Genomic DNA, 23,651 nt, shown 5'->3' on the forward strand with positions numbered 1-23,651 from the left:
AGGTGCAGGTCAGAATGAAGCTCTCCTGCAGAGCAACACTCATGTTTAACAGAAGAAAGAAAAAAAAAACATCAACATTTAAGTTCACTCACACACACACACACACACACACACACACAGCACTGCTCATTAGTTCAGCTAGCTAGCATAGCACACATTCAAAGTGCTTTGTGAAGCGGCTGGCCAATTATCCGTGTGCAAAGCAAACCAGTGAACCTTCTTAGCTGGCCACCAATTACCATTCAATCTGATATGGCCCACAGCAGATTTCCCCCCTGAGCTAGTCACACATACACACATACACACACACACACACACACATATGCAGAGCAAGATAGAGAAAGAGCAGCAAGAAGTAAGTATGAGTGACTGACAGGAGCCACGGCCAATTGGAGCCCAGGGAGCATGTCGTTAACCTCAGCCCTGGTGGTCAAACCTTTCAATAAACCCGTGTTGTTCACCTGGCTTTAAATTAGAACAAACTAAATGAGGTGAACAAGAGGGACCAGGCCCTCAGCCCCCCTCCCCGTCAACTCATAAGGACAAGATATTTCAGACAAACCCTTACATTTTGAGTAATTACAGGACCCTATGACCAGATAGTTAGAAGAGCTGGGTGGGGCTTTTTTTTTTTTTTCCAAAATGTCACCTCAGAGGAATAAACGCCCCATCTTACTATTCCCTCAGCTCTCTCTACTTCTATCACAGATAGACTCTTGGGAACTGAAGTCCCAAATTATAGTCATTAATCTCCTTAAGGCACATTCTGTGAACAAACATGTCTCATAAGCTGCATGTGCACATTTGCTGTAATAACTGCAGATTCAAAAACAAACAGTGTCTGCGCTAATGTTCAGGGGACTTGATGGTGCAGAACTGCTTCGAGGAAGGTTTTCCCTTTTTTGATTTGAAGTGCAAGTGTTTGTTTTTAAGCGGTTAAGGGTGGTGCAAAACCAACAATGAAGCTATGTGAGCTTACCAATGGCTCTCTAGAGATTGTTGGAATTGCTTAATTTGATAGTGGCTTGGCAGGCCATGACCAGAGCGGTGCTTCCCTGCATGCTTATTGTTGTCATTTGCGTGAAATCCAAAGCATCTATTGGGAGTTTTGTCTGAGAGGAATGATAGCACTTTGTCAAACTGCGCTCCACCCCGGAAGCCCCAGAGGAATCACTTATAGGATTCCTGTCTGAAAGAGGATAGTAGTTACAGTGTATGTATTGTCTGGTTGAAATTGTCATAGTTCCAATTCAATCACATAAGAAAATGGATGAGTGAGCCAAGGCTCTGTGGTACTGTGTTTTTGTTCCACAGCAGGGCCTAAATATATGCTGTGCTTCCCTGTGCATGATCGTGACCAATTTGGCCTCCTGAGAATAGGCTATCTGGTGTATTTTAATGACACACAAGTGAGCAAAGTGAAGTTATTTTTCCAATACACCCTGTTGGTATTACAGTCTTAATATATAGAGTATCTTCAAGATGATTGCTTTCATATAAAACAGGAAATTACTCTGTTCAGACCAAGTCACATTCAGACAATGTCACTGAATTGTGGCATAGCAGCTAATTATTTTCAATACGCTAATCACTATTCAGACTGCTACTTACTGTGTTGCTAAGCAACCTTGTTGTTTTGCTATTTCTGTTTATTGTTTAATAAAAGAATAGCATTTAATTTTCATTACCGACTATATTCATTATGGTTTTGATTTTGCTTTCTTTGTCCCTTGAATATATTTATAGACGTTCACCATCCTGTAATGACAGACAGACCAGCCTCTTACAGCTTATCAAATACACAGCAGATGTGATTTTGTAATCAGACATGCAGACAGACGCTGATTATGCTGCTGACGAAGAATCAATGCAGTGCTGTGTGAATTAGATGCAGGAGAAATGATTTGATGATGTACATGAATATTGACAGTGTGTTGTCTTTATATCTGCACAGGTAAAGCCAACGTGAATGTCCAGTGGGATGAGGACTCTGCTGAGAGTTTTCCAGTACAACCAGTGAGAATAGCATTTGTCCTGGTGGTCCACGGACGAGCCTCTCGCCAGTTTCACCGCCTCTTCAAAGCCATCTACCACACCTCGCACTACTACTACATACATGTTGACCAGGTGAGCCCATAGAGAGGATATACGACAGTAATATGAGTTCAAATGAGGACAGACGGACTGAATATTAATCAATTTTTGGTTAAATTCCTTTGTCTCAGCGCTCCAACTACCTGCACAGGCAGGTGCAGGCCTTGGCTGTCCAGTATCCCAATGTGAGGGTGACACCGTGGCGCATGGCCACCATCTGGGGCGGTGCCAGCCTGCTCACCATGTATCTCCGCAGCATGGCCGACCTGCTGGCCATGAGGGACTGGAGCTGGGATTTCTTCATCAACCTCAGTGCTGCTGACTACCCCATCAGGTATAACAAGAGCACATCACAGAGAGTTGAGCAGTAGACCAGAGTGGTCATTTCTTTAATGGTTGTCCTGTAAAGAAATAAGGTTATTAAGATGACAGCCTCTAAGATTAAAGACAAATCTGTGAGGTGGACACATAGTCCAGTAATTTTAAGCCAAAATGGGGGTCAACCTTGGACAAATTGCAACAGAAGCAAACTCAACTGATTTCGAAAAAGAAAAAACCCCACGTTTTGACTGTACGGGTATACGAAGGTGCTGTGGTGGTACCAGCATGAAAATTGGGATGAGTTGACTCCATCGGTCACTCAACAGGAAATCAATTGAAATTTCAAGATGGCTGCAATTTTTCAAGATGACCGCCGTATATTTTTTTGGCTTTTTCATGCCTTTATTCGATAGGACAGTTGAGAGTGTGACAGGAAATGGGAGGCAGAGAGGGGGAATGACATGCAGGATAGGGCCGTCCGACGCGGGACTCGAACCGGGGCCGCCCAGGACACTTGTCTTCTGATGGTTGTTTTGATCTAACCGTTCTTTAAAAAATATATTCTTGGCATTTTCACCTTTAATGATGGATAGAGAGATAATTGTGAAAGGGGGATGGAGAGATGGAAGGACTTGCAGCAAGAGACAATGTAAATAATGTAATAATGTAAATAATCAACTCAGTAATTTTCATGGAGATATCTAAAGGTTAAAAATTTGACCATATTCACGTGAGAAAACTAATGAATAGGCGTATGAATGAATGGGCTATATTTGGGTCTTTTTCTAAACGTTCCCCTAATGAGATTCTTCTGAGCTTTTTTTCCCTCACTCAGGACATGTTGAGGATACAAAATCAGTTGAGTTTGCTTCTGTTGCAATTTGATCAACCTTTTTTCATAAAATGACTGGACTAACAGTGTCCCTGTGCATGTACGACCGTAGTAGACAGCTCCCAGCCAATATGGAAGGAATTCAATACACACCCGTCTGGGCTTCTGTGGTTAACTGTGAGCTTTAAATACAGAGTCACTCAAAACCAAACAGATCAATGAAGTAGAGGGTCTGCTTTTCTCAAACGCTATTCGTTCACATCTTCTCTTCCAAGTTACTGCTTCCTCGCTCTCACTCCATTGAATGGGTTACATGGTGAACTGATTACAGTTTAATTGCCCGGGGTCAATACCTATTGACTTCCCGGGCCTGCACAGCAAATTTGAAATCGCAAATTTAACACTTTCAGAGTTAAAATTAACACTGACCCAGTGTTTATATGGGAACCACTGTAAAAGTGTTAAATTAACACTTTTGAAAGAGTTAAAATTATAAACACTATGATAGTGTTATTTTAAAAACTCTTATAGTGTTAATTACTAAAATTATAAACACTTTGATAGTGTTACTTTAAAAACTCTTATAGTGTTAATTACTAAAATTATAAACACTTTGATAGTGTTACTTTAAAAACTCTTATAGTGTTAATTACTAAGATTATAAACACTTTGATAGTGTTACTTTAAAAACTCTTATAGTGTTAATTACTAAATTTATAAACAATATGTTAGTGTTACTTAAAAACCCCTTAGTGTTATTTATCAACACTATAATGAACAATATTAACACATGTCAGTGTTATTTAATGACTATCATAGTGTAAATTATTTACTCTGCACCAGTGTTAATAAACTAACTCTTATGGTGTAAATTAACATTGTAATAGATGACAATAACACTGGCTAGTGTTGTTTAATAACTACTGTAGTGTACATTAACACTGTTTAGTTTTATTTAATAGCTATTAAATAACACTTAACAGTGTTACATACAACAGTTACATACACATAAAAATATATATATATATATATATATATATATATATATATATATATATATATATATATATATATATATATATATATATATATATATATATATATATATACACACACACTATAAATAAAATATACTACAGGAATTTACACAAGTATACTTGGATTGTACAATAAAAGTCTAGCCCTCCCACCATGCATTTACAGTAAACACTCCAAATACAGTTACTGTCATGAAAATATTTTATTTTGCCCATGCTTTCAGACAAACAAGGCACAAAAGACAGCAGTGACCTTGTACAAAAATATATTAAAGACATGAGGCAGCTCTGCTGCTTACTTTAGACAATGCAGCCATCTGGTACAACATAGAAAAATGAGTCTGTACCATAAGACATTTGGACATCAAAGGGCTTAAAATATCGTAGCTCCTGAGGTCTAACAATTGAAACATTATGCACTTGATCAACAACACGAAAAGCATGAAAATGTTCTACAAATGTAGCCTCCATTTCTGACACCAAAAAATAAACTTCATTTCTCAGAAAGATGCCAACAATTTTGCTGAACACTGGCATTTCATGAACAAAATCTGTACAAACGACAAGACCTGTGTGATATTCAGCACCATTATGGTTTACCCAAGTTGTGACATTTATCTCACTTAATAAATCAATCTGAAAGTGTTCTGAAATCAAATCACCATTTTCAACATCAGTCAGTATTTTTGTTTTGACAGGCCCAGACTCAATACCTTTGGCAGACAGCGACTCCCAGTGATAGGCTACAGCTATTTGGTGTTTTTTGGCAAGAGACTTTGTTATGTTTTTGAAATTTTTAATGCTAGACTTGAAGAATTTATGTTTGGCTTCGTATCGCATACTCCAAACATGCAATAAAGGACCAATTTTGCGTATACACTCAGCGTAATGTATCATGAAGTGATGTTTTGGGATTAAATTATTTTGAGGATACAAATCTTTAAATAACCGATGATGGTCTTCAATGAGATGTTGTAAAAATACTGTCATTCCCTCAGTAATACATGGGGAAAATACAATGTTAATGATATGCAACAATATTATCAACAGATGCCAGTGTCTGTCACCTTCTTGGACAACATCACCAAAAATTAATGGGAGGTTCCGAATGAGGCATAATGTTTGACTAGCATTAAGCCCGATACTGTTGCCAATGCAAAACATGTTAATGCGTGTTGGACGATTCTTTTTATCCATAAAGCCATAGTTGAATGCATATACACGTTGAAGTATATTTTCATTGGAAATAAAATTACGATTCAAATATTCAAACAGCAACTTAACTTCATACTGTGCGACGCCTTCTAAGATATCATGCATAATGTCAAACACAAAGTTATCTGATACACTGAAGTATGCCAAGGTATTGAGTATGCTATTACGTTTAATCCCAAAGCATGAATTTTCTCTTGGATTTTCCATTAGATAACTGTAATGCTCCTCATTTGTTAATTTGGTGCGTAAAGTCACACGTGGATCGTTTTCACTAAACACTGTTTGAGCTGATGCTTTGTCAATAAGACACATCCTGCAGTAGTAGTTTGCAGAAAAAGATTCAACAAAACCAAGAATTGAGTTCAGACCTAAATTGTCACCTGTTACTTGTGAAATGGTACCATAGAGAGGCTGTTCCATAAATGACACTTTCATTCCCTTTTGTTCTAAGACTTTTACATCTTCTACAAATGGACTTAGCATTTTGTCAAGACCATATTTTTTTGCATCTTGGGAATGAAACAAAGAAATTAGATGAATATTCATCAAACATGAATTCTGACGTGGTGGTAAATTGCGGACTGTAAAATATAAACATCCAAGCTTATGGATGCCTTGTTTTGACCCCAGGGGATTAGATGTTTCGAAGTCATCATAATAAACTTGAATTTGCAAAGCATTTTTTGATCTTGAAAATAATGGGTGTTGCTTAAAGTATTTCCCATCACAGAAATCTTGGTATAAATCACTTTGAGCAGCCGATTTATTAATTTCATGACAGACTTGTTCATTTTTAAAAATAAAATCTAATATTTTTAAAAGGGGAACATAAATGAAAGTGTCATTTACTGGTACCTGCTCATATTTTCCAGATACTTTGTTTCTCTTTGAATCATATCTTACTCCTAAATGAATTTCCACCGGTTCAACAACACCCCATTTCTCAGTAAAATACTTACTCCATTTAGAGTTAGTGTTTAAATCAGTAAATGGATTGTAACTTTTACTGAAGACATCCTCCACTGCACTTCTACTGGGATTTGTATCAGGCACAGCACTCAACACTTGTTCTTTAAGATTTTCATGAACCTCATTGACATACTCCTCCATGCTTTCAACAACAGATGATACAACATTGTTAGCAACACCACTTCCCACTAACTTTGCTATGATTGAAGCACACATTTCTTTTGCCTGGTCTTTTGGCATATGAGATGTAGAGGGTTGATTTATCAGATCCACGTCCATATCAGAGGCATCTTGTGAGATAGGCTCGCTTAAGTCTGACTGATGTGGTGTTTGCACATTGACATCATTGCTTGGGCCCATGTTAACAGTGCTATGACAACTATTTAAATGCTTTCGAAAACCTGCAAAACTTTTAAACTGCAGTGAACATCCTTCTTGAGCACACAAAACAACAAAGTTTTTGCCAGGATATAATCCATGAAAAAACTTAAGGTGCTGAATTAATGCACTAGGTGCATCATGCAACAATCTACAAATGTGACACCTATACATTTTTCAAGTAATTTGCTCTGAACTCCTATTCATGAATGTGGCCAACATCTTTGTCTTTAAGCTTTTTGTTAACTGCGCACACATACATGAAACCTTCTCCAGGATATAATACATGTTAAATCAATGGTCAACAAATATGACACCTGGAATTTGTTGAACATGGCTCTTAGCTCCTGTTCATGAACTTGGCTCTTAATTCTTTCACCTTTGGGCTTTCTTTGGTGGTTTCCACATCAATACCATAGACTGTTGTCTGGATAAATGTGTACAGGTTATTGAGAGCATCAGCATAGCTTACACTGAAGACAAAATGCACCTTAAAAAGCTCGTCGAGGGCTGCCAATGATGTGGTTCCCTGGCAGGGGATGAGCTTCTTATCCATCACAATGTAGAACGAGCTGATGGCCTGCTGGCTGGTCCCAGAAGCCAGAAGGTATGGCTGCTGATGGCTGTCCTGGCAGCTCTGTAGGTGTTCTTCTAAGCTCCTGCAGGACTGGGGTGGGGGTGAGAATGTCATGTCATCACATGTTTGTGCTTTTAGTCTGACATACATTTCTTAATTAAAGCACCTACTGTGGCCCAATACATACCTTGTGAAACACAACTAAGTGTCCCATGGCCTGGGATGCGCTGATCTTCAGTGATTTCTTTTTCACAGGCTGAGGTGGTAGGATATGCAAGAGCAGTAGGAAAGATGCCACATCACTGTCCCATCCTGTAAGAAACACAAAAAAAAAGTCCATGCTCACCTATATTTGAATCACAAAAAAAAATTCACTTTTCCAACTGAGTTACGATAAGTTACATCATAAGTATGTATATGACCCAATACATACAAAATAATTCAATTAAAACTGAATACCTGGATGGTCCTCAGATGATTCCTCACTGTACTGATTCTTAGCAGACTTCAGCAAACTCTGGAGCACTGGGGTGGAAGTAAGGCACTCTGCTTCTCTGATCACCTTTCCTTTATAGGAGGTATGCCACTTCTCCAGCAGTCTGGCAGATATTTCTGGTCCAAAGAGGAGGCTGAAGTCTTGAAGTATCTGCAGCAACAAAGAAAAAAAAAAAAGTATTAACAAATGACACACACATAACATTCAGCTATGATGGTAACAGAAAATGATGCCAATACTGACCAGCCCTTTAGTATCCAGCAGCCTTGGAAACACAGAGAGTACAGTGTGTGAGTCATTGGGGTTGCGGATGAGGCGCTGCCTATACTCAAAGGTCTCCTTCATCTTCTGCATGATGACTTCTTTGTCACTGGTATGGTTCATCAAGGATATGATTTCTTTACAACGTTCATCATCTAGCTGACCACCAATCGCAGGTAGCTCCCTTTCCTGCGTCGGACCACCTCCTCCCACGGTTTGCATTTTCGGTTCCTTAGACCCAAGTACGGTCTTTCGCTGAATTGTCTTAAGGCGCCATGCCAGAAATCCAGAGCCACTTTGCCAGTCATAAAAGTGTTCCTTAGCAAAGACAGAGACATGATCAAAGTTAATCTTCATGGTCAGCAAATAGCAGTATCCCTTTAACAATGAAATCATAGAATGAATAAAAGTTAAGAAAACCGAACAAGTCAGATTTTAGAAATAGAAGAATCAAAAGTTAGGGCAATTCTGAATTAAACATCCCTCCTCCTCCCTGGTTCACACATGAATTATCTAATAAACTTAATGTTTCATATTTGTTTTGAATATGAAGTAAAATATGTGTGTTTAAAATCCAATCCAGTCAACATATTTTAAACAGGTATTAATAATAGGTGATTGTTACTTTAGGGAAAATACACAACTTACATATCCTTTCTTGGAGAGTGGATCTCTCAATGAAGGGAACAAGGTGACAACTCCAAGTGCATATTTCTCTTTAGTAATTCGCTGAGGGATTCTCCTGCAAAGAAAAATTAAAATGGTTTGCTCACTTACCCAAGTGCCTGACTTCATAGGGATGACAATGATCATATTTACTGCAGCTATACAGGTCTACTGCAGCCTTGAGTCACTGTCAGACTCTCTTAATTTTTTAATAATCATGCAATATAGGCTTTTTATGAAAAAGTCAATCAAATGTTTGTAACCACCTAACTGCTGGGACAGGCTGTCCTATTCCACATAATTTTGCCGATCCTTAGAATCAAATCTATATCCTTGTATCAACAACTTACCCTTCAGTCTCAACCATGTGCGCTGCTAGAATGTTAACCATCTGTCTTCTTCTGCTATCACGCAAAGTACCAGTCTCTTCATATTCCTCGAGCACTGCTGTCCCTCCAGGTTTTGTCAGCAAGATCTGGTTTATCAGCTACATAGATAACAATTAATTAGAACACACAGTAAGCAAAAAGATAAATGGATATGATGATAAACTCACCTCTCTGGCTGAAGAACTCTGTAATGACTCTTCATCACTTCTAATTCGCTTTGATGGTCTTGAGACCTCACCGTCACTGCTACTTATGGAGCCAGAGTAGACACTCCTACATGGTGAAGGTGTGGATGGAGGTGACGAGGGGGAATCTCAAACACAAACAACAATTAAGGTTATTTGCAGTTACATTCAGCACTGGACATCCAAGAAACTCCCTATATCTCCTTCAAGACTGAATAATTAGGAATCAAAAGAAATAAATGTCTGCTTTGCTATGCCACAATTTGTGCTATACATTACTTACTGACATTAATTTGTTTTATTTCACTTAATCGCTTATCAATTAAACTCATTACTTAAAGCTTCAGTTGGTAACAATTATTCAGTCATATTTGCTGGAACTGTCATTATATTCTGATGGTCGGACATTAAATGGGTAATTCATACAGTGTCTGTTTGAGTCTGTGTGTACGGGGGCGCTTGGCAGAGGTTCATAAAGGTGTATTGTTTTGAAATTTCTGACCAAGTCGCAGAGTTTACTTTCACTTTCATCAACTTACCAACTGTAGCTTTAAACCTTTTCTAACAAGGGTCTTAATATTTCATATGCTAGTATTAAAATGGCTGCATCTTCAGTGACCACATTTCAGCAAAATAAAACCAAGCTATCTTTTATAAAACTTACCATCGTCATGACAATTCTTGATGACAAAGCAAATCCCCTCCATAGCGGATAATTCTGCGAAGACGCTTTCATCCACCTCAGTGCCTGTATCATCTTCCACAGTGATTTTGTCCATGGGTATGGAGAACTTGTCTTTCACTGCATTATGAGGTTAAAGGAGAATTCCAGTCATTTTTGACCCCTAAATCGTTGTCCTGATGGTCACCCAGTGTTGGGGGAAGCAAAAAACGCGACTAAAATTGCTGCAGGCAAACCAGAGTTACACCATGGCTAGACGGAGCAAGGGATAGCGACAACGCTACCCCAAGGGTAGCAATTCTTTCAACCACAACAAACACTCAGAAAACAATCAAATATCTATGGTACATGACTGGAATCCTTGCGAGACACCATTTAACTCATGTAGTGTATCCCGAGTGCCGGGTAGCCATGGTGTAACTCTGGTTTGCCTGCATCAATTTTAGTCGCGTTTATTGCTCCCCCCAACACTGGGTGACCATCAGGACAACGATTTAGGGGTCAAAAATGACCGAAATACTCCTTTAAGGGACAAAACAGCACAACAGCGTGTTAATATTATAATTAGGGCCAGGACTTTAACATGTTAATTAAGATTAATTAATTACACAAAAATTAACACATTTTAATCGCACTTATTTTTGCACAGCGGAACGTTTCTCACTAGATGAGTTTCAGGCATACCGATAATACTCAAGTACAATCATTTAATGAGTTAAAAAGCCGCCGACACTGATCACTGCCTGAGGAGTTTTAAAGCAGATATCAGCTTCACGGCCGTTTCGGCTAATGCTGCGTTCAAGGCAGGCTTTTGAAACCGTAAGTTACAGCTTCAAGTCACAACTACGACTTGGTAGCGTTCCAGGTAACCCGTAGCTCGTGTTTTTACCATCCTGTTGTCTGTGAAAGTTCCCTATAACGGCCACTCGTAACTTCCGACCCGTGAACTCGTACCAGATCGAACTGGTATGACTTCACAGGAAGGAAAAACACAAAGTACGAGTTTCTTTGAACGCACCATGAGTTAGCAGCCCCCGCCCTTGTCAGGCATCAATTGGTCCTCGTGCTACGTCACCACATTCACGCGCATCCCTTGGCTGCACACACAGCCCTTCATGCCGTTCTCTCTCCTCATTGGATAACACTTGTATCCCACAAGGAAAATTTTCTCCTCGGGTTACAGCAGAGCAGAGTGACGGAGAGACTCGTGTTTAGGCTGAAATACTTCATGTAAGTGATTGCTGACGGAAAATAGGACTATTTAGGACTTATATTAACAAAAACATTCCACTGATATCTGCTTTAAATAATGTAGCCTGAACGCAGCTCAAACCGACCCGGTGCCTCAGCACGGCGACCAAGCTTTGATAAATACAGCAGTATCCTCCCGTATTTAAGCCGGTCGCTAACAGAGCTATACATTTTTTTTAAATAAAAGCGCTCGTCGCGGTGGAGCTGAGAACAGCGGAGTTTCCTCTGCTGCAGCTGTGGTCAAGATGTAGCTACAGACCTGTCACACTGTAGCTAGTCTGTCACACTACAGATTAATAAATCATCAGGCTGAGTTAAACAAATCAGTTTATGGTTCTGTGATCTAAGTTGTTAAATACAGTAGTGTAATGGCAGGAACGACCATTTAATCTGTATGTATCAAATATTGATTAATGAATTTAATTTGCATCCCTAGTCTGTTAGTCTTGGTTAAGTACCACCTTGAAAAAAAAAGCTTATGTATTCAGTCATTATTCAATGGTATACTAAAATCCATGTGAAAAACAATGCTTCTCACTGTTCTCAGGTCAAATATTCATATGCGATTAATTTCGATTAATTAATTACAAGCCTCCAACTAGATTTTTTTTTAAATCAAGTCCCAGCCCTAATTATAATGATTTTAACTCAGTTTAGATTAGTCATATCTCAGTTGGAAATTTACCTTCAGATATGAAATCTGCGAAGTCAGCGTCTTGCTGCAATTTAATGTATTTCCTGCGGTTTTCATACTGCACTTTAAGGAGCATGTTTCCATCTGTAACAGACAGCAGGTGAAAAGGGAGACAACATGAAATTAGTTAACACATCCTTGCAATGTTGTTTTGATTATTAATGTTCTCTTTTGATAGCCTGAAAGACGAACCCTTGACGTTGCAGGGCATTTAGCCCGGTGGCCCAAGTTCCGATGGAGCCCTTGGACTCGCTACCACGAGGCTAACCGGTTAGCGCGAGGGGGCTCCGCGGGCGGCACGAGCTCTGTAACCGCGAGGCCCGAGGCGGCTCTACCGGGGCCCTTGGGCGCGAACCCGGCGGAGCTATCTCGCGCTAACCGGTTAGCCTCGCCGTGGCAGAGCTCGCGCCGCCCGCGGAGCTCCCTCGCGCTAATTGTTTAGCCTCGCGGTACCAGAGCTCGCGCAGCCATCGGAGCCGCCTCGCGCCAAGTGTTCAGCTACGCGGTAGCGGAGTTCGCGGCGAATTGCTCGGCTAAGCTAAGCTAACCGCGGGCTAAGCTAGCCGCTTAGCCTGCGGTTAGCTTAGCCTTGCGGCAAGCTTACCGCGGCTCCACCGGCCTTGCGGCGCTTACCGCGGCTCCACCGGGGCTGAGTCCCGGTGGAGCCGCGGTAAGCGCCGCAAGGCTTGGCGGCCAGCACGGCGAGACGCCTCGTACAGTGTGTGAAGACACTTAAATGGGAACGTTACCCACCTGTGCTGACTATGTTGGGCAGCTAGCACTTTCACACAAGAGAAGGGAAGTGGTCCTGCAGGTGCGGTCTGTCTCTGGACTCAATGTCTCCCGCCAGCAATTAGCACACCTGTTAGTGATTCAGTCAATCAGCCCAGGCGCTCCGCAACTACGTTTCTCATTGCAAAGCACATTTAAAAAGTACCATTCCCCAAAATATGTAAAATATATACTTCAGTTCACATGACAAAGACAGTACATCTCAAGATTTACCCGCATGTGCTGTCTAAAACTGAAAACTAACCTACGGTATTAACTTACATGCTATAAGTTACAGACTTTACGCTAGCAATCAGACACTTCGACGAAAAACGGTTTAAAATTTGATAAAACACTTTAAGAATATTCGTAGTCCGGTAAATAAACTTTATCTTACATTGTTCTAAATAAATATGTTATAATATTGAGCTAAAACATGGAATTTGAGAGAGTTTAACTTACCGCAATGAGAGGGGAAAATGGCGACTGCAAAAATCCAGAGCTGCATTTCTTAACCGTCAATGGGGGCGTGGTCAAAGGTTAACACTCTGAGTGTGAAACTGTGTAACTCCCAAAATCTACACCAACACTGACTCTGCAAGTGTTAGTTATTATTTGGTAAGTGTTAAAATAACTCTGATTTGTGTTAATTTCATGTTACACTGGAATTTTAACACCGGCGAATTTGCTGTGTGTTGTGCACTGTACGGTCCAAAAGTCATCTCTCCACTCAAAAGCACTCCTTTTAATAGGCTCTAAAAGGTAATTAAAAGCCACAAAGTCTACGTGAACCGGACATATAGTCAAGGAAATAGGCTATTTGGCGAGAAATTTCTGTGACTTGTACTGTTTTTTTTTTCTGTGCGTTTATAGTCCTCTTGGGAGTTCGGGGTCTGCTGGGTTTTTGATGTAGCTCTGCAGCAGCCAATTAAAATCCTCCTATTAAGTGGAGAGTTATCTCCTCTTCACAGCCAGATGTCCACCAGTTGAATTTAGACAAGCTGTAATGGCCACTGGGTAAAAAGAAGCTGGATCTGATGTCTCCACAGCTGGAGCCAGGATGAAAGGACAAATGTGGATGTTGTTCACGGACAGGTTTAGTCTTGTTGTGTTTAGCTGTTTTCACCATATTGATGAATGCTGCTGACATGCTGTCTGTGCTCGTTTGTCCGTGCGTGTGTTTCATGTGCACCGGTGTGGTGCACATGTGAGTACGGTGTCTTTTGAGGGTGTCTCAGCACCTGTCTGTGTACATGCGTGCGCACCATTTTCCTATTTGTCAATCAGTGCACTAAAGGTATTTGCAAGTGCATGCGCTGAGGCACTGTTTTCTTCTCATCTTTCGCCTCCTCATTTGCATGAGGGTGATGTTGTTGAGAAAAAGGGCTGACAGTGGAGGTTTTAAGCCCCATCTGTTGGGAGACGAAACGATTGATGGAGCGAAAGTGGGAGCCGAGAGGCACAAATGACAGGGTGAGGCGAGGGAGCGAGAATAAGCAGTTAGGGAAGGGGAACGAGAGGGAACTGCATGTCTCAGATCCATGCAATATGAAAATATGGAAATTGCACTCGTGTATCTTTGCTTACCAAGTGCATTTGTTACCGCAGCTTGGATTTGACCAAGTCTGCACACCGCATATATACTGACTGAAACTTGCAAATGTGGTCCTTTAAAGTGGCAAGCCCGGGTTCAAGCCCTTGTTAAAGTGAGCATCCGTGCCACTCGAGTGTCCTCGAGCGAGAAACCGAAACCCATTCAGTCCCTGACAATCCTTTCTGATCTCTTTGGGAAGAGGATCAAGTGAAAAGAGACGTTCTCCCTCAGAAATAAACACATCAGCATTACATTATCACTATGGACTTACTATAGCACAGAAAAACATGTTGGCATAAGCAGAAGCCCCACTCTTGCCCGACTTACAAACCCCACTTTTAGTCAATTCATTACAAGCTTTTAACCCGTTACTTATCCTGATCCTATTACATTTATCCAGCTAAAACTGTCCAACCTGCACCACTGCTTTCTTACGTCTACAATCTTATTTGGTCAAAGGCTATAGTTCCAAATGACACTTGTCTCTCTGTGACCGTACTGCGATGGTGCAGTCAGGAATGCGGGGGGCTCCCCTGCCCCACGCTGCCCTGACTACTGCTGTTGTTATCAGTGGAACTGGAGACAAGCATTATTTCCCCTCTAATTCCCTGATAATGTCTGTCCTGCCGCATGGATGGCTCTCAAAGGCAAATCCAGAGCCCCTCACACCAGCAGAGGGGCAGTGTGTCCAGGGGGAGATATACTGTGTGTGCGTGCATGTGTGTGCGCGCGCACGCGTGTGTCTGTGTGTCCAGAGAGAGAGGCCAGAGGATGAGTTATACGCTTGCTTTGTCAGAGAGTACAATGCTCTTTCCCAGCTTTTATCTACTGTCTCCTTGCTTTTACCTGTGTTTTTTTCTTCAAAGCCCCTTTCATAGACTTTACAGCAGCTTTTAAGACGTCTGAGCTTTGTGAGACAATGACTGACTGCAGGCGTCATGTCTTCTAATCTCTCACTTTGTCATCTGCGTCAGGGAAAAGTGTTGCATCTCATATTCGAGCTTTGTTCCTTAAGTGATAGGTGCCATTTCCCGCTGTGAAAAAAATACTTTACAACCCATTAGAACTGAGCCGAGTGTTTTAAATATGTAATTCTTGTACAAAACCCTGTTGAAGAATGCAAGCGAGATATTTAAAATAGTGTCTTTAGTGAACTTTTTGAAGGTTTTTCCAGGACAGAGATGATGAATGTATGATCAATCTCTCATCTGTTTAAGTGTTGGAGTGCGGGTTCACAACCTGACAGCCATGGCATTCAGCTCTTCCCCTCTGGGATGGTAGCCTATATTTAAAGTCCCTCTTATAAAAAAGGGCACATTATGAATTTAACGGTAAGACCATGGAAGTGAAACAGTGGCATAATGATGAAGTTTAATTGGCTATGATATTGAAAAGGTGCACATTTTGTGTGTGCCAGACGGGCTTGAAACTCACAGCAGTGCGTGAATGTGTGTGTGCTTGTGTGTGTGTGTGTGTGTGTGTGTTAATGTGAGTGTGAATACCACTGTGAGACAGAGCAGCCACAGGGCTGACAGTAAGCAAACTAGACCCCGTGGACGGGGTGACCACTCAGGTGGCAAATGTGGAGCTTGACATGAATTCCCCTTGCTCTGTCTGTCTGTGTGTGTGCATGTGACCGTGTGTGTGTGTGTGTGTGTGTGTGTGTGTGTGTGACCGTGTGTGTGTGTGTCTACAAGCATTTGTGTGTTTCTGTGCATGTATATTGTATTGTCGGTGCGCATACTAGCAGTTAGACAGTGTATGTGTGTGTGTGTGTGTGTGTGTGTGTGTGTGTGTGTGTGTGTGTGTGTGTGTGTGTGTGTGTGTGTGTGTGTGTGTGTGTGTGGGAAGTAGAGACAGAGAAGACTGCATGTGTCTGTACAGCACATCATCAGTTAGGCTTTATGGCTCAGGACCTCCTAAGATAAGCCCCCCAGGCTGTGAAATTGCTCCTTCAAGAGAAAATGACATTAATATGCGCTTGTCCCTCCCCCCACTGATCCTTGAGCTTTTTACCAGAGCCTCGCTGCTCTTTTAGAAAGGCAAGCCAAGCCATCATGAAAGGCTCCACCACAGATGAAATGTTAGAGCCATTGACTGGGGCATAGCCTGCAGAGCAAAGCTTTTAGCCTGTCTGGCCCTGTGTATGAAGGAGTAGACTGCTCTACAATGTGAGAGCAGCATGAAGTCATTCATCAAAATCATGGACGACAAGATCTTTTGTATCATCCTAAATAGTTTTAACAGTTAGAACGGACTAAGGGACTGACACAGAGAGACGGTGAGGTCTTTAATTGATCGGAAGTGGCTTCAAGCCCCGAAAAGAGCAGCTCCTCTGCAACGTTAAGGTGCACTTCCACTCAGAAACCTGTTCAGCTTGTTGTTACTTGAATGTTTGAGCTTCACCGTGCAGAATGATGCGTATGTGTTTGACACCCAGAGGCTGCTTTGTCATTTATCTGCCAATGTAGGAAAGTTTCTCTGTTCTCTGTTCTTAAATCTCAAATTCACACTTACACGTATGAGAAGAACTTTGTTACATCACAGCCAGATCGGACAGACTCCTTAGTGAAGCGGGAGACATCATGTGTTTAGCTGTCAACTTTTGAAAAGAGCGATATCTGCAAGTTAATCATTTTAGGAATGTCTGGAGAGTTTATTGAAGTTCAGACGTTAAGTTGAGAAAATATATCCAGACCAATTTTATTCCAAGCCGAATATTTTCTGTCTTCAAACATGTCTGGAGATTTTTTTTTTAAATATTCACGATTAAATATGCAACAATCAAAGTTTGAGCTTGGGACAATAAACAACATTACTTATTATTTATCAAAAGTTTAACATTGAAAAAGTCAGTTCCTCTTTCTCATCGGGACTCTGTGGGAACAGTTTCATCAGATTTGATCAACACTGATCCCTTCAGTGATCATTACATTGTGATCGTTGTTATTCCAACGGATCACAGACAAAAACACACAACACAGAAATCTCTCATGTGAAATAACCAAACCTTTGCCAGGAAATACAGTGTTCATGTTTGTGTTGGATCCCGTCTCTCAATTAGTGCCCTGCCTGCAGACTTTACATTGTGATTACATCACTAATGCATCTCACTTATCTAGGTGTGGATGACGTTTAAAACTATAAAATTATAAGAAAAAGTAACAACCAGACCAGCCTTGTTATCAGTTCTAGGGCGTTGACAACAGTCCTGCTTTTAAAATAAATTGCTAAAAGCCCAGATGACAAAGCTGCATTACAATTGCAGTGTTAAACTCAGGAGTAAAGTACAACATGGAGACAGATGAGAAGTGGAGGAGAAGTGTTAAAGCCACTGTGGAATTCCCCAGAGAGTCCCCTTGAAAAGTCACACAGACTCCTGACTGGACACATTATGAAGGAGGAAGTGGGTGAAAATTATATTGTTTCTGTGTCCTGGTGAATAATGATGATGTACAGTAATTCAAACTGAGGAAGTGATTAGAAATTACTTGGACACTGAGGTTATAGGACAGTGAGTGTAGCTCAGACTTTACATGTGAGGTTTCTTCTTTTCTTTTTTTTATCTTTAGGTGCAAACAGTGTAGCCTTTCAAGCTACAGACCGTTATCAAGGTTCTCTGCTTCTAGATCACATCCTATTTGTCCTAATCAATGTGTACATCAAGTTCATACAGGAAGTCTGCACAATGTCCTACACAACACATCAGTTTGCCTTATGTTACATTAATATTGAAAGTGATTTTACTTGGACGCATCTAAACAAATACAGCTGGGGAGATTGTATTTTTGTTGAAGTTGTTCAAATGACTAAATAAATCATACTTTATTTTGTTTTATCCCCTGGGGTGATGTGGTATACCCACTGTCTATCACACCTAGCAGGAAACCAGGGTTAAAATAAACCAAAATCCCAAGATAAAACCAACAAAGAGCAAAGAAATCATAAAAAGGGGATTTAAACAGACAGAAAAAAGTCAACTAAAGGAAAAACTCAAATAACATAAGAAAAGGCTTTCCAATAAAAGTTTTTGAAAAAAAGTGTTTTAAGAGATCTTCCTGACTCAGCCTGGCAGATTTCCTCAGGCAGGTCGGTCCAGAGCCTCGGGCTCCTGAATGAAAACACTCTGTCCTCTTTAGTTTTCAGCCAGGCCGCTGGAACAGATAAGAGACCTGTCCCCTGGGATCTCCAAAAACACACCGGCTCCTGTGGTGCTAAAAGGTCAACTGTAACTGGGAGAGAAGAAAAAAATAAGAAACTTAAAAGTGACCAGTAAAATCTTAAAATCAATTCTAAATGGTGCTTGCAGCCAGTGTAAAGAAGCTGAAACGGGAGCACTGGTCATGTCTGTTGGTTCTAGTTAAAAGCCCATGCAGCAGCTGACTTCTACACAGTCTGGAATCGATCAGTAGATACTTGGCTAAGACAAGGAAAAAGCTTGTTGCAATAATCAAGACAAGAAGAAATAAAAGCATGCCAACTGCTTCTTTAACAGAGGATATAAAAGGGGATAAAAACATAACCAGCTTTGTGGCATTCTATTAAAACTTTAAATGTCTATCAAACAAATAAAACAAGATTTTTATAACAGTGGTCAGATGTGATTTTACTGCACTGTCTCCTGTCGTATGTGATGTTAAATCAGGGATGTATATAATAAGAAAATGTACCCAAAACACGCTTGACTTCCTGCCAGCAGCCTAACTCCGGCTGTGAACTGCAAGTAGCTCATTGTGACAGCTAGCATGCAAAAAAGCAGAAGTGGTTAAAAAAACAAGGAAACGATCATTCTCATTTGTGTGGTTTAGTACTGTATTTGTTGCAGTTTGATTAAAATGGCTATTGTTATATTTTCCTTTAATAATAACTGCTGCTGTGATGGGTATCCTGTAGGCTGGTTAATTGTGGGCAGTAAGCATACTTTTTTTCTTTCATATCATTATTCCCCTATTTTTTTTTTTTTTAAATGTGAGAGCTCAATAGGCCTACAGTATTATTGCACATTATTGTTCTTGTGTGTCATCTTGATGGGGATGTAGAAGTGGGTGCACCACCTAAGAAGTTTGGGAGCCGCTGTGCTAAATCAATGTTCCTCCTCTAGCTGAGGCCGACCATTTGTTTTGCTGTCAAAATTAAGTCATTTTCTTTCATTCCAGGACCAATAACCAGCTGGTGGCCTTCCTATCCAAATACAGAGACATGAACTTCATCAAGTCCCACGGCAGGGACAACGCCAGGTGAAATGCAGATTTCTCAAACTTCATTTTGCTCTTGCCACAGCACCACACCCTCTCTCTGGTTCTATTTCTCTTTCTTACTGTCTCTCTCTCACACACACTCACACACACTCACACACACACACACACACACACACACACACACACACACACACACAGTTACTAGCACAGCGAGGTCACCGAATCATAATACAATTAGCTCCCATCTGTGGCTTCATTAATTAACCTTCTTGATGGGTTGAGCTTGCGAGGTCGCTGCCAGGACGCCCGTCTCTGCTTTCCGCCAATTCACACCCTGGTGGCAAACAAGTCACCGCCAGACACTGTGAGCAAAAATACCCCCCCCCCCCAAAAAACAAAACAAAACAAAAAAAACACATGAGAAAAAAATAAAAAATAACAATCACCCCGCATGGATGCATGAGTCAGCGTGACTCAGCAGTACCTTTTTGTGTTCACAGTCACAGTATTTTATTCGGTGCTGTTTGATGGAATGGGTTTTGTGCCTGATTTAATTCTTTATTCACAACAGCAACGATCTGGGTAATCCACCAGTATGTGCATACGTTCAGTCTGCTTAAACAAACTAAAACGCTCCAAAAATGCCTGAGCACGTTTCCCAAAATGTCATCTAAGCGGATGCGTGCGTCGTGTGCCTGTGAGCCGCAAGGTCATTACGTCAACAGTCTTTGTCACCGTTCAGAGAACAGAGGGAACAATTTGACCTGGTTGCCCGCAATTTGACTCCGTCCGTCTAACACTCGATACACTCGCAGGAGTAACACCGTCCATTATGTATGCAGAGTGTCACTTCTCTCGCTGTTGATAAAAGTGTGTAGTGACAAGTGCGAACAACATGTCATTTGAGTCATTTAAGGCCAAAGATAGGGGACACATTTTGCAATAATGCAAAGGAAATGTAATGTTTAGATATACAACTATAGCACTACTGTAGCTTTAACTAGTGTAGGAGTTAAGGCCAGAGTGCGAATTTCCTAGATCTAACCTGCCACCACGTCAGACCTACTGCACAAACCGTAGAAAACCCTAATTTCTGCTCAAACACAGATCCACACAATGCTGAACCACAACCAAACACACTATCAACATGCCAAGGACAATGGCAGATGTGTTACCATACATGTTCTAGACAGATTCACAGATCCTGTACTGGTCCCAATATTGAAATGAATGGTTAAGATAGGACTCAGTCAATAGGCTCATCTCTTTCAGTGTTACCTATATTCACCAAGGAAGGAAACATACCCGGAGCACATACTGTAATGCACACATCCACCCCTACAGTACTGTATGTGGTAACAAGCAGCCAAAAGGTGTTTTCTCCTGTGCAAAGATGGTTCTCTCTTCAGTTAACAGTAAACAATGTTCTTTTTGCTACAAGCACATCCCAGAAAAAATCTCCCACTGATGGAAAGTAAAGAGAAGTAAAGGCAGAAAATGCAAAAGCTGCTGATGAAGCACAAAGGGTAGAAAAACAAAAAGCCACGGAGGGCTTGTTCTTATGGAAATGGTGTTTTTGAAAGGCTGATTTTCACCTGGATTTTGGCATTTGTAAATCACTTAAATTAGCCTTAAGTGTTTGCGTATTTTGTGAGCAGTCGGAGGTTTAACCACACTTCTCTGCGTGTTTATCAGGTTTATCCGTAAGCAGGGCCTGGACCGTCTCTTCTTCGAGTGTGACACCCACATGTGGAGACTGGGCGATCGTAAAATCCCAGAGGCGATCTCAGTGGACGGAGGCTCCGACTGGTTCCTTCTCAACCGCATGTTTGTGGAATATGTCATCAACTCGAAGGATGACCTGGTCACCAACATGAAACGCTTCTACGCCTACACTCTGCTGCCCGCTGAGGTAACACACACACACAAGTGTTTCCCAACTTTTGACTGACAGGCGAGCGCTGCTTTGTACACTAAACACTGTGTTGTTTACAGAAGCAGAGCTCGTTCTCTTTCATGTGTTAGATGTGCAGGAGAAGAAAAAGATGCACATGAAATAAAAAGAAAGTGTAAAAAAGTTCATTTGCAAATCAGATGTTTAGTTAGTTGGAAAGTGAAACAAAATCAATCTAATTTTCAAATGTTATCTCCTGCCCAATCCTCCTTCCCACTTCCCAGTCGTTCTTCCACACAGTGCTGGAGAACAGCGCCCATTGTGAGAGCATGGTGGATAACAACCTGCGCATCACCAACTGGAATCGTAAACTGGGCTGTAAGTGCCAGTACAAGCACATCGTGGACTGGTGCGGATGTTCTCCAAATGATTTCAAGCCTGCAGACTTCCATCGTTTCCAGGTAACAGCACCACACGGCACCGATGTAGAGGAATTCTTCTTCTTTTTTTGCCTGTAATCCCAACCAAGGATGAGTGAACAGCAACTGTAAATGAATGGAGAAGTTATGTGTGCTTATAAGGTATAAACCTTGAGATCTATGTATCGTGTTGCCCATGTCAACGCACTCTTTTAGTTAGATAGTAAAAGTTTATCAGTAGCTCTGGTACTTTTCAGATTTCAGATTTCAGATTTTTTTTTTTTTTTTTTTAAATGGGAACAGTACATATTGATGGACATTGACATGTAAATATGTGGGATTGTAGCCAAATGGCTAATTTCCATCCCCAGTCCCATTGGCAGGTAGCCTGACAAGCCAGACTATATCATTAAAATGTATAGTCTGGCAACGACCGATAGACCTCGGCTCAATCCAGGGGGCGGGATGAAGGCTGTCTTTCAAACTGCCTCTGCACGCAATAGGGTAGCGCTACGACTAATCAGAGCAACGAGCAGGATGCCGTTAGCCTGACAAGCCAATTACAATGTATATCGTCATCGTGTTAAGCCCGCCCAACGACTCTCTAAACAGATAGAGCGCTGTGATTGGTGAACACAATCGGTGTTCGAGACTCAAAAAGTTCCTATGGCTCGTTTCTAGACCCACCTACGGAGCAAATATTTTTGCTGCCGCTAGGGTGCGTCTAGATTTCTAGGCTAATTGGCAGGTTGATGTTAGACATAAAAAAACAATGACGATAAAAAGTACAAAAGGTAAAAAGTACAAGAGGCAGGACTAGGACAACAAAACACCTTGACATCTTACACAAAACATATATGAACGACATACATCAACCACCAGTTTAACTGACCATAGACGGTTAAAAAAGTGGGTATGGGGACCAAAAGATTGCTGAGAAGTTATAAAGTGCTACAGTGCTAGTTAAAGTGCTATGTGCTAAAGTGCTTTTACTTTAAACTTTTACAATTTCTACAAACAGAAGTGAATTTGGGGATAACAACTAGAATCTGCATCTGGTGGGTCAAAACATAATACCAAAGAATGTCATTCTACTATTCTGTAAAATATGCTTCTTCACTGTCTGTGTGTGTCACAGCCATCTAGCACCATAAAAAGTTACGCTTAAGCAACTACAATGAAGTGTTGAACTCTTTTAAACCTACAAGTATTTCAAGTCAAAATAAATTTGAAACATAGCTTTTATTCCAAGGTCTGATGTCTCTAATGTGAGAGTAATATTTTACTTTTAGCAGCTTTAAGATACAGATACAGACCTTAGGCTTTAAGTGCTATACTGTATGTAAAAGGTCCTAACTTCACGCTGAAGTTCATAAGAGACATCTGGTCGATCTAAAGTGAGGATGAAAAGAATACGTCACAGCGGTGGATGTTTTCAGCACACACACACACACCTCAGTGCATCGTGGGAAATCAGCAGCAGTCGATCTGTAAATTCTCTGCCCTCCAGGTCTGTCCTCTCGCCCTCAGCATCCAGCCTGCTCCCATAGCTTTCACAATCGATATGTGCAAAATGACATCTTTATTAGTGTGACCCAGGGAGTGGGGGGGGGGGGGGGGGGGGGGGGATTAATAGTAATTAGATCCTCCTCTGCATCGGGTATGAGGGTTAGTTAGCTTTTCAAAATGAAAGTGAATGAGTGGCAGTAAACTCTGGGACCCCGGAGA

The 23,651-nt window shown here is 41.1% G+C and overlaps 2 protein-coding genes across 2 annotated transcripts in view; one reads left to right on the forward strand and one right to left on the reverse strand.

The window, feature by feature from the left end:
* The window catches only part of xylt1 (xylosyltransferase I), a gene marked incomplete at both ends in the record, with an annotated part of 93,152 nt that overhangs the window by 49,741 nt on the left and 19,760 nt on the right, over positions 1 to 23,651 (forward strand). The window contains 5 exons of the mRNA XM_083993610.1: positions 1,955 to 2,127; positions 2,226 to 2,428; positions 19,569 to 19,649; positions 21,306 to 21,522; positions 21,789 to 21,965. Of these exons, the coding sequence (XP_083849736.1) occupies positions 1,955 to 2,127; positions 2,226 to 2,428; positions 19,569 to 19,649; positions 21,306 to 21,522; positions 21,789 to 21,965 (851 nt within the window). The remainder of the gene's footprint in view (positions 1 to 1,954; positions 2,128 to 2,225; positions 2,429 to 19,568; positions 19,650 to 21,305; positions 21,523 to 21,788; positions 21,966 to 23,651) is intronic.
* LOC310990050 (uncharacterized protein) lies at positions 7,187 to 8,402 on the reverse strand (the record flags this gene model as incomplete). Its single annotated transcript, XM_083977275.1, has 4 exons — positions 7,187 to 7,513; positions 7,611 to 7,735; positions 7,883 to 8,069; positions 8,163 to 8,402. The coding sequence occupies 4 exons, from the start codon at positions 8,400 to 8,402 to the stop codon at positions 7,187 to 7,189; spliced, it is 879 nt and encodes a 292-aa protein (XP_083833401.1).

This window comes from Trachurus trachurus (genome assembly GCF_905171665.1).
Source record: "Trachurus trachurus genome assembly, chromosome: 1".
Classification (NCBI taxonomy): domain Eukaryota; kingdom Metazoa; phylum Chordata; class Actinopteri; order Carangiformes; family Carangidae; genus Trachurus; species Trachurus trachurus.